This window comes from Camarhynchus parvulus, chromosome 3, assembly GCF_901933205.1.
Source record: "Camarhynchus parvulus chromosome 3, STF_HiC, whole genome shotgun sequence".
Taxonomy (NCBI): Eukaryota; Metazoa; Chordata; class Aves; order Passeriformes; family Thraupidae; genus Camarhynchus; species Camarhynchus parvulus.
In genome coordinates, this window is record NC_044573.1 from 87,915,445 (window position 1) to 87,930,188 (window position 14,744).

Below are 14,744 nucleotides of genomic sequence, written 5' to 3' on the forward strand. Positions count from 1 at the left end.
CTAGAAAGGCTTCTGAAACCTAATGAGCACGTACTAGTAAACTGGCCTGTGGGAGAAAGAAAGACAGAAAAGCACCTGGTGAAAGTTGTGTACATGAGTGGTGAGTGCAGTTACAGAACATTTGTCTGATATGAAACCTGCTTTTAAGGTATAGTTGCCTGATTGTCTGTGCTTTGGCCTTTTTCCTTTCCATCACTTCAGATGACCCCCAAGAGCTGGTGGAAATGATGCAAAAGATATTACGAGCAGATGAAATTACAAAAATACAAGTCCTTGGAAAAGGCAAGAGGAAGAGGATAGAAATGATATTCTCAGAAAGTGAGGACAGTGACCTGGATAAAGAAAAGGTGAGTTTGTGTCTTTATGTGCTTTATATTGTTAGGTCCGTAAAGGAATGAAATAGGCTGTAACTATTGATTCTTTGTGATATAACACACAAAGGATGGTAAAGGTAGGAATACAGGCAGCCTTCACATGGTACCTCAGCACAATAACCTGTCAGAGTAATTACTTAGGCCAATGGATTTTGTCCTTTTCTGTGTCAAGAGATGAGTGCTATTCAAGGCTTTGATGCTCTGTAAGACAGAAATCTGACTACTGCTTAAAAAAGGGAAGAGAGCAGGTTTTCTGAGGTGTGCCTTGTGCTGAGATCTGCAGTGACAAAATATAGGCAAGGAAAATATAAAAGTTAACAAAGTTACAGACACATTTTTTAAAACTACTAACCAAGAATGTCAAGTGCACAGTGAATAAAAACTTATGGTATATTATGAAGTACTGTTATGAAAGGCTCTATAGGAATGCAAAGGCACTGTTATGCACTTTTTACAGGGGAAGATGATGAAACATATAAAAAGAAAGAAATCGTTGCACGCATCTGCTCCTACCAACATCCTGAGTCAACTTGAAACATCTTTAATTAACAAACAGGTAAATATCCATTTTCAGCAATGTATCAAGTAAAAGCAGTCTGAAAGGTGTTTTTGAGGGAGGCATAGGATTTTTGCCATAGTGAAGTTAACAGTTCTGAAAGATGCTGCTTTGGAAAATTGGTGAATAGAGAACAGAGACAAAGGTACCTAACAGTTACATATTAAACTGACATTTCATTTTTAATTTCAACTAGAATACTATTAGCTATGTTTTGTAAAAGCTTTTATTAAAATGCATTGAGTCTGTTTATACAAGAGAATTTTTTGATTTAGCCAGATATTTTAATGTTGGTTTTGATGCTTTGATTTTATGTTGTTATTGCTCTAGATATCACAGTTATTTGGGTTTTTTTTCAGAGAGAACCATATTCAGGAAGCAACTTTCTATATAGTGAAAGTAGCAGTGATGATGAAGAGCCTTTATTTCAACTCTCCAAGGTAGAACTATGTGCCAAAATTAAAAGTCTCAAGAGGAAGCTGACAGATACCATGAGAGAAAACTGCCGCCTAAGACAGTCCCTGGTGATGCTTCAAGGTAAAGTTGGGAGTATTTTGATGAAGAGGAAAGCCTGAAGGTCAGGAAAAGCTTGATTTATAAGAGGCCATTTGGATGGGAATTATGGATGCTCAAGCACCTGACATGATCAAGGCTTGCCATTAGCATCACAGTCTGTGATACATGGCAGCATTTAATTCCAGCAGCACTTACTGACTTACACAGAGGCCATGCAATCATAGAGTTAGAAATGAAAAATGTGTCTAAATCCTGCCAGTTGTTCCCAGGAGAACCTTTCTGTATGCTGTGTAACCATTGGCTAAGTTCAAATACTTCAGTATTTGACCAGTCCAACTACCCTTATTTACTGGCAGTCTTTCTTGATCAATTGATATTTCATTTATTCTGAAATTAATGAATTTCTAACTACTTTGGTGATTCCTCATTACTGATAATCTGAGTTAGTTTCAGATGCACCAAATTAAATTCTTTCTCAGAGATGAAAAATTTTGTTCCTCTGTAAATGAACCCTTCATCTCTTAGTGATCATCTCTGAAGTGCCTCTTGCTTGTCCCTGTCCCCTACTCTAAGGCAGCCAAAACTGAATCCAAAATTTCAAACCACTAGTGAATGAATAAGGTTTAAAGAGGATTTACTCCCTCCTATGCCAGCTACACCATACCATCCCTAGACAATGTGGTGGTATCTGTTTATTGTCAGATGATTTTGCAACTATTTATCATTTTCATTTCCTACCTGATTGCATTTCATCTTGGCTTGAATCATTCATCTCCACCTTTTTAAATATTATTTGTAAACATTTTCTTTGTGTCTGACAACTTTTCTCACACATAAATTTACCTTGCATCCTGAGCAATTATCTTAGTCTTTTACAGTACTTTATTTAATTTAGTGATTCTGTATCTTGCTGATATGTTATCTCTAGCATCCTTTTTGCTTTGCATTGGTTCTTCTTAATGGATGCAATAAAAGTTTATATTTGAAAATATTACTTTGAGAAAAAGTTATTTAAAACATTCTCTAGAGATTAAAAAAAAAAGAAAAACTTCTGAAGTCTGTGTAACTTCTTTGAAGGTAAAAAAGAAAAAACAGACATCACTTAGCCCATATTCAATAGCTTTATGGACTTGTAGAGATTTTGAGATTGTGCAAAGAAAAAAGAGAAATAGTCTGTTTTGTGGCAGGATGGGTATAAACTAATAATTCCTCTTAGCCTTGCACTAACTGATCTATTCTAGAAACTGAGCCCAGATCTTCATGGGTGGGGACAGCAGAATGGCAGGAAAGCATTTGAGAGAGGAGGAAAGAAGTATATTGAAATGTCTTTGCTGACTACTTTGAGTCTTTTGCATTATGTGACAGGAATCTAATTGCAAAAATATCCCTGCTTATGTAATTGGAGTCTGAAAGCTTCCATTACTATTTTACCCCTCACTTTTCATGTGATTTCAGTGTTGCCACAGGCAGTCACTCACTTTGAGGAGCTGGTAGGGATGGCTGAAGCGCTGCTCAAAGGGGGAGTGACATCATCCATGTCCAGTCTGCATCCACATGCTGTTTGGAAGGCATCTCACAATCCATTAGCAGATTCCTATGCAGCTATGCATAGTAACTCCAGCTCACCAATAACTCTGAATGTGGAAGATGAGGAGCAACAGACTGAAAAACAGGTCGGTTAAAAGGCAATTTCAGGCATGAAACTTTATACAGTATAATTGCTATAGCATAATATAGAAAATAATTATCTGTAAAATAATTTATCTTTATTGCATTGATAACATAACTTATGAGCTCCCTTTGTGCAGAATGCTCTTTCCATGAGAAGCATTAGATCTTATTCAGTGTCCTGTACACTTTGAAATTCACTTTAATTTCAGTTACCTTGCATATCTGTGGCTAAGGGCAGAATGTGGATACATGAAGAAAATGCCAAGATCCAGGGATAACTTCCAGCCTAATTGTTTGGATGCCAAAGGGGAATAATAGTATTTCCAAGATAATCTAAGATGAATACCAGCAGTCTATTCAAACTGTTAATTTGTAATTGGCAGCTGCTGTGCTTCTTCTCCTGTTCCAGACACTGGCTACCAGTTAAGTAGAAATACATGTATACAGTGATACTGAGTAAGGAAATTCCTTTATTCTCTGCAATTATAACAGAACATGATTGAGAAATCTAAGGCACAGAGGCTGTACATGAAAAAAATGAAGGCACAACCAAAAGAATAATTCTAATGTCTGCATTCACAATTTACATAAACATGCATTGGGTCATGCTAATCCGTGCAAATCATTCCTGTGTGTTGTCATGGAGTGCTAAAATATAAAGAAGTCTGTTAAGAATTATCACGGTGTGTTTTGACTGCATGTTGGAAACCACAAAATTTGACCTAACATCTTCAAAGAAATAAAAATACCTAATTTTCTGAGCAGCCTGCCTTACTTCATAGAGGTAGCTCAAAATTGCCTATTAGGAGAGTTCAAACTCTTTGGCTGTACCACTGCTGCGTGCAGAAGCCACTCTCAAAGCCCAGGACCAGATGTCACAGTTCTTAGGGCATGTCTGCTCACAGGCAGGAATATTTGCTTGGGCACAGTGCCATGCTACCAAGGCAGTACAGAAACCATGCCAGAACTGGACCACAGCCAGCCTGCATGGAGAGCAAGCACAGAAGGATTTTGCTGTGTCTGAACGTGTCCTGTCTCTACTAGTGAGTAAAGAGGATGGTGAAGGGTTTGCATGGGGTCCTTAGGCTGCCCCACACTTCCTTCTGGAAAATAATCAAGCTGTGTGTATAGTTCCCAAATGCTGAGCAGTGGTGTTATCTCAAGCACATTGTTTGTAGAGATTGCTTTTGAAATTGTGGTTTAGAAATAGAAAATGAAAAAGATATTTCAGTGGTAATAGTATATAATATTTCTAGAGAACTGCAGTAATTATGCCTATCACCAATTTTGTTTTCCAGTTCAAGATTGAAAAGTGGCAGATTGCACTTTGTAACAAGAGCAAACCTCAAAAATTTATAAATGACTTGATGCAAGCACTTTATACACATGAATACATGGCTACACACAGCCTGACAGGTGCAAAGTCCTCCTCTTCAAAGGATAAAGCAGCAAAACCAGCTATGAATCAGAATGAAGTTCAGGAAATCATAGGTGATGACTTGTTTACCTTACTCAATGTGGCTCTGACTTGACAGGGGGCTTTCTTGGAGGGAGGAGCTGTTGTGCTTAGCAGCTGCTCTACTCAGGTGATGAGCTGCTTCCTATCTCCTTCTTTAGCTTACATGCTTTTTAAAACCATCTGTTAAAAATACTGCCAGTGAAATGCTATATAGTAGTATTTCAATTGTGTGAATTCTGTGGGTTTTATTCAGGTGACTGCTCAGGAACAGTGATATTGTAAATTGTTTTAGCCCTTGCAGGGTTAACCTGCAACAGTCAGACTTGGAGCACGATGATAACAGATAAGGGAAGGCAAAAAGAGGACACACTTGGATGAAATTTTAAATTATGTCTGCTGTGTTCTGAAGTTTAGTGAATGTTATGAATTCTGACATTTTAAATAAAGCTAGAGGCAAAATGAGACTGTATGGAAGACAGAAATAGTGGTCAGAGAAGCAAACAAAATTTGATTTATGCTGAGGTTTACAGCAGAAAATATTTGGTGAATAGGACAGAAAATAATTTCAGATGGAAGTATTAGCTTTAAAGAAAACAGAATTTTGTGAGTATATGAAGCCAAATTTTAATTGGATTCACGCCTATAACTAAATACTAGACCAATACAGCCTTAATTACTGTACTATAATTCCTCCCCCATTGCCATTCCCTTGGACTTTGCAGTTCTCTTGGTTCCCTTCTCAGTTTAGCTCCAGTTCCTGTACCTTAGTATGGTTTTGTTGAAGTTAGGCAGCAGTTTCAAAAGTTACCAGTTGCAAAAACCCTTTTTTTGAGAACCTTGTTAGAAAAAAAAGGCCCAAAGTCAAGAGAGATAAAAGGAAAGAGTGTGTAGGATGGTAAAAATATATTTAGAGGCAGTAAGATGAGACAGTTTTGGAATGACATTTAAGAAAAATGAAAAATATTTAATGGGATGAGAAAAATGGTTGGACTCAATCATAATGGTTTTATTCAACCTTAATGATTCTAAATCCTACTAGGGCCTAGGCAAAACTGAGAAGGGAATCAGAGAAGGTAATCAGAGAATGGAATACAGCATGTTGTGGAGAATTCAGTGACACAGCTTATAAAGAAATCAAAGAACTTTGTTAAGGTAGAAGAGAATACTCTGAAATTTAAACAGAAAAGTGTCCACATTACACAAGAGAAAAAGAAAAATGAGAAGGAAGCTTGGGAGTTCTAGGACTGTAGAAAAGGAGTTAGTGAATCAGATTATTTAAAGAAGATGGAAATTGTTGGACTTCAAAATAAAATGAAATTCAAGTGCAGGGAAATCAAGGGGAGGGAAGATGATGGAAAAGAAGGGAGCAAGAATCACATTCCTCATGTTGTGTCCTGTTATTATTGCATTCAAAAAATGTAGCCAGGCAAAACAGGAGGGAAATTTTTAGAAAAAGTTACATCAGCTGTAAATGAAAACTAATGAGAAAAAAAAAGTAATATTCAAAGTCATAAGGACTGATGAAGATGGGAAAAGGACTCTGATCAAGGACAGAACATAAGGACAGATGATTAGCAAGCACAAATCACTCACTACAAAAGCCCTTGTGGCCCTGGAGTTCCTTTTGAGTCTGCCAAGAGCAGGCAGCAATGTGGAAGGCACAAAGAAAAAAAAGGAGGTGTGTAAAATCTACGAAGGAGTTTGTAAAGATTGTGAAGTAACTAGAGTGGAAGCTGAAGTAGCTGGGACTTTAAAAGATGCAAGAAATACATTTTATATCACACATTTCTTGTTTCCCTTATTTGGAGGGTCCATTATATATAACTATGTTATCATCTCTTTATTTTGCAGGAATCACAAAACAGTTGTTTCCAAACACAGATGATGCTTTAATTAGGCGAATGATGGGACAAAAACTGAACAATTGCACCAAGAAGCCAATTTTAAGCAAAGACCTTAACTCAGGTGCTTTTCAGAAACATAGCTTTTGGTAAGTAACATTAAAAAATGCCTGCACTGTGTAATTCTGCATATTACTTCATAGTAATAAAATCTAAAAGCAGTCTTAAAATTCAGGTAACAATACATATTTACCTACTTGGTATATGCACTACCAAGCCAGTAAATATTTCCATAACCTTGTACAAAAAGTACATAATACAGAAGCAGTCCAGCTTAACATTACTGCACAAAAATAGTTATTGGTGCCAGACAAAGCAGCACAAGACTATTAAATTGCAGGTAGAGAAAACAGAAGTAAACACATGGAGTTGCTTTGCTGAGTATGTCTATTTTAGATTTGACATTATTTATATTTCTTATTATTCTCTGGCTCATCATGGACAAGTCAATTCCATTTTCATGTCACCTGTTGTACCCCAATTAACCCACAAGTGAATATAGGGAAAATCACACCTCTTTGGTGTGTATTTATAAGAGTACTGAAGGTGAGCTAAGCTGGCAATCCTTTACTGCCAAAAGAGTCTAAATTATTGGGTCAGGGGAATTATTAAATAACATCTTAGCTATTAGGGGCATTTTTGCCTTGTGAATGAAAGTGATACAAAATTACCAAACTCCTGGCTAGGTTGGTGAAGTCAGCTATTGGCACAGTACTGTTCCCCCATGTACCAAATGCACATATCCCAGAAGGGTGGAGTTGGAAGGCACCTCTGTAGGCTGGCTGCTCCAGCCCCTGCTGCTGCAAGCAGGGTCACCCAGCCCAGCTTGCTCAGAGCCATGCCCAGTTTGGTTGGGTATCTGCAAAGATGGAGACTCTCCCACCCCTCCGGGCACCCTGTGCCCCTGCTCCGCCAGCCTCACGGTGTTGGCTGATGTTCCCACAGGACCTCCTGTGCTTCCAGTTCTGCCCATTGCCTCTGGTTCTGCCACTGGGCCCCTCTGGGATGAGCCTCCATCTACTTTACACTCTCCCATGAGACAGTAGTGCACACAGATAAGATCAGCTTGAGCCTTCTTGAGCCTAAACAGGCTCAGCTGCCACAGCCTCTCCTCAAGAGCCCGATAAGAAATGAGCAAGGAACAGGACAAGAGATTAAATAGGGTGACAGGGAAAAGAGATTTGCCCTTACTTAGACTTTCTACACTGAGGTAACATTTTTCTTCTTCCTGGTTCACTTATATCCTGCATGCTTTTAAAATCTGAATTTGCAACTGTAAGACACTTCATAAGGGAAAAAACCTAACAAAACAAAAAACCCCCAACAACAATAAAAACAAATAAGAAGCACCCCAAGATATTTGTCTACATTATGATACAAGTGTTTGAAAAGTAGCAGTGCTTTGCTTCTAAAATTTGTTTCTAAGCCACCTGGTAGTACTCCATGGACCACCAGTGGTCTGTGAATTATTACTTGAGAAATAGAATATCTGAATATCAGAATATGTGTTAGGAAAATCCACATACACAGGTTTTTCCATCTGGAAACAATAAATAAATGCACCAGCCTGGCAAAAATAAAGTTTACTATGTTAATGCTTTTCTCCTAGAGATGAGAAGACTTCATAAATTAAAGGTCCTGTGTATTTGTAATATACAGTATGCAATGATTCACTGCAGTGTTTTTCCTTGTCCTTAACACGGACAGGAAAAATAATAGTACAAAACTACAGATTTTGTTTTCATTGAAAGTATTAAAATCTTAAATATTTTAAATCTTCATCAGGTGGATTCATACATTTTGCTAATTCCAGACTCTTCTAATGTACACAGTATTCCTGAAGCCTTGATAGGAAGACCTTGACTATACTAAAACAATTCTGGGTTGTTATTTAATATTGCCTATGGACCTTCCAACTTAAACCCAATATTTTAAAAATGCCCTTTCAATATTTTTAAAATGCCTTTATGTCTGTTATTGATCAGTGCTTATGTAAAACCCAGTCCAACATCTATTGTGACCAGTTCAGATATTGCCTGAATAGTGTCTTTTGAACTGATGCATTTATAATGAGTTTTTTTTACATCTGTTAAGCATTCCCTCACTGTCAAAGCAGTTAAGCACCATTTAAGTAATCAAGATAATTTGGTGATTCCATTAACTCAGATGGCACACATTCTCTGTAAGAAAAGTAAGACAATTTAGAAGTACTCATAATCTCACTGCTACTCCTTAAATCTACCTTCCAGCAATGAATTGCAGAGAGGGGTAGAGAAAATTCGGTTGAGCAGAACCTTTAGTAACCATTTATCCAAACAAGTTACTAACTTTAAAAACTGGTGTTGCTGCAGCTTTTATTTCCTCCCTTGCTGCTATTTCTTCCTTACTCACCTCCTCCACCTTTCCCCAGAGTAGAATTATGATCCAAGAGAAAAAAATATGGAAACATATCCAACGAGACAGACAAATTTCCATCTCAGAGGCATGAAACGGAGGTGAAACAAGGAGAAGGGCAATGTGACAGTGAAGAAAACTATTTAAGCTATTAAACAATCTCTGCAGCTTGGAAACTAAGAACAGTTCTAATTGCACATTTAATGTTAATATCTCAAATTAGTTATAAATTGTCTCAACAGTGGTTCAACAGCTGCTCCTCAGGGCATCATCTCTTCGGCTGTTTCTCCTTGTACTCAAGACCAGCAGGATGATGATTCACCAGCTGCTAATGCACAACTTCAGCAAAGTTACAGCTGCCTGACTCCTCCATCTCCCATGCCAGAAGGCCAGCAGGAGTGTCCCAAACCCACTTCTTCTAAGGTGGAGTCTCAACTCGCCAGCAGCTCACCAGCGCCCTCTCCCAACCAGGGTTGTGGACAAAATCTCAGGAATTCAGACAAGGAATAACAGGTGTTTCATTCCAGCTCATGTGCTCAACAGAGATGAAGAAGCAGTATAAAATAAAAAAAGAAATAATATCTAAATTGCACTAGATATATCGTAGTGTCCAACAGTGGACAGAGATAGAAGCCTGAGAACTTTTTTCTCAAACAAATGAAAATCCCATAGATTAGAAAAAAATTGAAGGCATATTAATATATTTGAATTTAAGATGTTATAAGATATATGCATGTTATGCAGTAATTAAAACTTGTACTGAAGAATACAAGTAGAGTCCCCCTTAGTTAGAAAAAAACATTATTTAAAGTACTATCAAAAGAATATATATGAGGAACCATAATTCCCCTTGCTTTCACCTTGACAGCTGAGGGAAAACTGTTTAACTGATCAAAGAAAGTTATTGTATATTAATGCAAAAAGATATAGTGATATGGAGAGAAAATAGAAAGATCTCCTAGTGAAATGAAGACTGGGGCCAGCACAGGAGTAGAAAGCACAGGGCCACATGAGCAGAGAGGAAGAAATTAAATGGCTGTTTAGGGCTGCTACTGACAAGGAAAACAAAATAACTTTCTTAGGCCAATGAAACTACAACTCTCAAGATATCCATAGGAAAGAAGCAATTATTTTTTAACCTCTCAAAGTAGGAAAGGCAATGGAAGAAGCCATGTTCCTTTGTAGCTCAGGGAAGAGTCCTCCATGAGAGCCTGTTTAGTTATGGAAGCCATTCTCTCACAGGGATTCTGCTGCTGGTACTCTGCTGGTTTGGCAGCTCTGACTCCCTTCTTCTTCCCTGACCATCAGGTCCATAGGATAAGGGTGCCTGGTCCCTTCAGTGGGGAAATAGAGGACACTTCAGCAGAAACAACTAGTAAAGGACAGAGTTGCACAGCTACTCCCTGTGTTTTGATTTTGGTACGCTACCCCTTGCTTAGAGAAAAGGTAGGCAGGCAGAATATTCCTCATGGGATGAGGACCAGAAAAATCCCATTATCTGGGCAGTTCCCCTTGGGATCTGACACCACTTCCTCCAGGAAGCAGCTGGCAGTCACACAAACCTCATAACAGCCTTAGGAGGAGGAGTGGAAAGGTACAGGTTCCCCAGGGCAGTGGTCACAGCACCAAATCTGGCAGAGTTCAAGAAGTGTTTGGACAATGTGCTCAGGCACATGGTGACTCTTGGGGTGTCCTGCACAGGGCCAGGAGCTGGACTCGATGATCCTGATGGGTCCTTTCCAACTCAGCATATTCTGTGGTTTTATGATTTTTTTTTTCCTTGCTGACTGATTTCAGGTTTTCCATGTGCTGACATGGGAAGGACAGAACACTTGGGACCATATAAAAAGCTTTCCTGTTCGAATGTCCTTCCCAGAACTGAGAGTACTATTAGCTGAATCTATTTCAAACATGGCAAACGAGCAACTAACGAATCAGACTGGAAAAATGAAATGACATTATGTTGAAGAAATCTTGCTTGATTTAAGGAGGATTTCAGGACATGTGAGTTACAGAAATAAATTAGAAATAATATGAGGGTGAACACTGAAAAAAAATCTGAAGATAAGGTTATCAGCCAAATACTGCTTAAGGGAAGTGCTGCAAATCTAACTGTTCTAGAGCAAGGCACTAATAGAACGCACTGTGGAGAAGACTTGTTTGTGGGCTGGGGTACAAATTAAGTGATTTGCTATCCTTTTTCATCTCTCACCTAACAATTCCTTGTAGATAGGATCAGGATGAAAACAGGTATGAAATATGTTAGTTCTGGCTCATGCTATTAACTACCATCTATAAAATGTAACAGAAGGATGTTTGCTATTATGTAAATTTTGTGTATGTAATTGTATGTACAGCATATATAATAATGTATATAATTAATAATATTTTTGAAGCAACTTTCTATCAAATAAAATGAAACATTACTTAGTGCTGTTTTATTGTCCTCACTGTCTAATGGGCCTTTTCTTACATCACCTCTGTGATACACTCTAACATACAAAGTTGGGGTTTTTCTCTCACTCATTTTGTGGGGTTTTTTCTTTCTCTTTAATAATTGTTCTGAAGCCAGCTTCTGTAAAGCTCATCATTTTACCTGGGGAAGGAGTTGGCCCACCTTACAAGGGCATTCTAACCTAAAAGCTGTCACAGCTGATGTGGCACAGCAGCAGCTGCCCTGCCCTTGGGGAGGTGTTGAAGCCCCTGGGCAGGTAGGTGGAGCGAAGGTGAGCAGCTGCTCTCCCTGTGGCTGGTGCAGCGCTGCAGATCCCACTGCACTTTGTGCTTTTCTATTCTGCTGCCTTGGTGAGTTGTCAAAGGAAAGCCACTGGGGCTGGCAGCTCACCACAAAAAGTGTAGGAGGAGTTTAATGGTAGGGTGGAGGACCTGCTCCCAGGCATGGGAACAATAAATGGAAGGAGATATTTTAATGCTGTAACAAAGGATAAAAAGCGAGCAAGCTGCAAAAAGACCACTCCTTTCCCTTACTAAAGTATAGAAACAATGTTATCCCACTGGATGAAAGGAGATAAATAGCTGTTACATAACTACACCATTAACAAAAGGGCCATATCTCTTGCAGTATGACCAGAAAGGTACAAAATAAAACTGTTTTTTTCAATAGAAAGGGATGTCAGATCAGCATAATGCTGTTTCTCCCAAAATTTGCACTAAAATACAAATTAATTTGCTATAGGTAAATGTGTGGTGTTCCAAAGTGTAAAATTCTGATATGAGCAACAGAGGGCATATTATTTGCAGTCCTCAGAATAGGAGAAGACTGATGGCTGCTACAGAAGCTGTAGTGGTTTTAGACTGTATGGCAATTAGTAACTGGAAATTTACTACTGAAAAGGTAAGCAATACTAAAACTAATAATTTGAACTATTTATTTCTATTACTGCACATTAGATTGAATTTAAAGGTTAGAGTGGAAAAAAAATCGGTAGCTGTTTATCATTAAGTGCTCAGATAATTTGTTTTCTAAGGTGGGAAGAATATTGAGATATGTGAAGAACTGGATAAAAACCTTACTGAAAAAGTATACTGTTGAATGAATCAGGGAGTTTAATGCATGTTGAGTTTATGTCCCCTGTTATTAGGGTATATAGATAGGATTAAAAAAAAACAAGCCACCAGATTTTCTAAACCACTAAATTTTCTAGATCAAGAGTAAATGGCAGTATGCCATGTTGATAAAAGAGGGAAATCAATGGTTATAAAGGCAATCAGTGTTTCACTTAAGGGAGCAAGGAGAGAAGTAAAAATGTTGAAATATATTTGAATTAGAATCATAGAATTGTTCAATTTGGAAGGGGCTTTAAAGATCATTTACTTCCAAACCCCCCTGTTGTGGGCAGGGACATCTTCTACCACACCAGGCTGCTCAAAGCCCCATCCAACCTGGCTTTGAACACTCCATGGATAGGACATCCACAATTTTTCTGGGCAACCCATTCCAGCACCTTACCACCCTCACAGTAAGGAATTTCTTCCTAATAATATTTCATCTAAACCTACTCTATAATTAAGGACATATAGTGAATATGTGTAATTAGTTGCTAGAAAGCATTACTGACTTTATAAAGATCGTCTGCTCTGAAACAGCTTCCATGTCTTATGTGATATCTAGACTTCATTTGAGCTTTGGACTTGGAGATCTTACGAAGATTTCACAAAAACCCCTATTTCTCCTTACCTCACCTCCCCTACCCTCCTCAACAAGTTCTGCATAAGAACACTCCTAAGCTGGCCCAAAGCCTGACAACTGTTCTTTCACAGGAATTACACGAAATACACAAATTTTGGAAATCACAGTTTTGTTAGCATATTGGAAATTATTGTATGGCAACTCCCTTACTATTTTTTTTCCCTTAACTGTATTGTTTACATACATTGAGGAAATTTGGACTGGTCATTGCAAGAGTTTTAAATTTACGTGAATGACTAATGAAAAATTCTGAATTTACATGAATGACTCCTGAAATATTTAAATGAGCATCATTTGCATAGGGTCTCAGAGTTTGCAAATATAATTCCACCACGCTGCCCTAGTAACTTTCTACTACAGGTCCTTGTATTATCTGTTCTCAAGGATCAAAAGTTATCAAGTGCAAATGCAAGCTACAAACAGAATGACTGCTATCAACGTTCTGTTAGCAAATTCAAGTGACAAATGCAAAACATTAAACTTTAGGCAGCAACAATGACTTTCCAAGAGGCAGTCAGGTGTCCATTATTTTAATAATGAAATAAAAGCAGACAAATGATTGCTGTTTATACACTCCAACAAGAGTGATTAAGACATACAGCTGTTAATGAGTATATAACTAGTAGATACAACTAGCAGCTCAGTATGTCTATCTTCTATCATAAAGCTGGTTTTACATTCATATGGAAAGAGGCTTCAAACTAACAGTAGTAACTCTGTGTTTTCAAGAAAAGTGCACTAATTAATCCTTACAGTACATGATATGATATTGTTGATAGTTGTTTATTCTCTTGCATTACAGCAAAATTTAACATGCAACCTTGAATACTTTCTCTCCTGTGTTTACAGGATTTGATAAGCACTCACCAGTGAAGTGTGTGCAAGCAGCTCTTTTATACTGACACACAGCTCACAGGTGACATTTACACTGTTCAGCTTACTCAAACCCAAGGTATTGAGTAAAGATGATTCATACTGACTTTTACTTTGGGTGGCAAAAAGAAGCAGGCGAGCAGTAGCAGATAAATAGCAAGAATCATGGGCATGGCGGACTGAGTGAAGTTTTCTCAATCCTGGCAGTGAAGGGGCACTGACCAGACAAGTCAATACTTGTTGGCAGAACCTGTGTTGGTGACAAGGATTTGAGTTGTATGACCATGAGACCCTACTTGCAAATCACATTCTGCTTGACAGAGATGAGATCCACCTCACTAAGCAGAGCAAAGCTATTTTTACCAGTAGGATCATGACCACATAAGCAGAGATTTAAACTAAGAGTTAAGTGAGAGAGTAACCAGCAGTCCTGTGGGGGACTGATGGACAGAGAAAAAAGCAAAGAGCATAAGGTGATATGGCAGGAACAGAACACAAATTCAAGAAGATGGAGCTTAGGAGAGGTCACCTTCAGCTCTTGAATGTAAGCAAAGAAATGTCTATGAGACATCATAATGGAGAAATCTCCCAGTCCTTTTCTAGACAGGAGCAGCCTTGTGTTTGCAAGCCCTGGTCCTAATATCCTAATTCAGATATTTGCTGGAGGGACAATACAGCAGGACATAAGCAATCCAGAAGGTTTCTGGTAACTTCTTCCAAGTCATAAAGGAGTCAACAAGGAGCAATAACGAGCAGTGCTTTGTTGGACCTACACCCATGAAGGGATTGT

General features: G+C 38.3%; 1 protein-coding gene across 1 annotated transcript; it reads left to right on the forward strand.

Moving 5' to 3' along the window:
* Positions 1 to 9,381, forward strand: BEND6 (BEN domain containing 6). Its single transcript, XM_030944768.1, has 8 exons — positions 1 to 100; positions 202 to 347; positions 832 to 930; positions 1,290 to 1,467; positions 2,902 to 3,119; positions 4,416 to 4,608; positions 6,428 to 6,566; positions 9,114 to 9,381. Exons 1-8 carry the CDS (start codon positions 94 to 96, stop codon positions 9,379 to 9,381), a joined length of 1,248 nt encoding a protein of 415 aa, XP_030800628.1. The 5' UTR covers positions 1 to 93.
* The last annotated feature ends 5,363 nt before the right edge of the window (positions 9,382 to 14,744 follow it).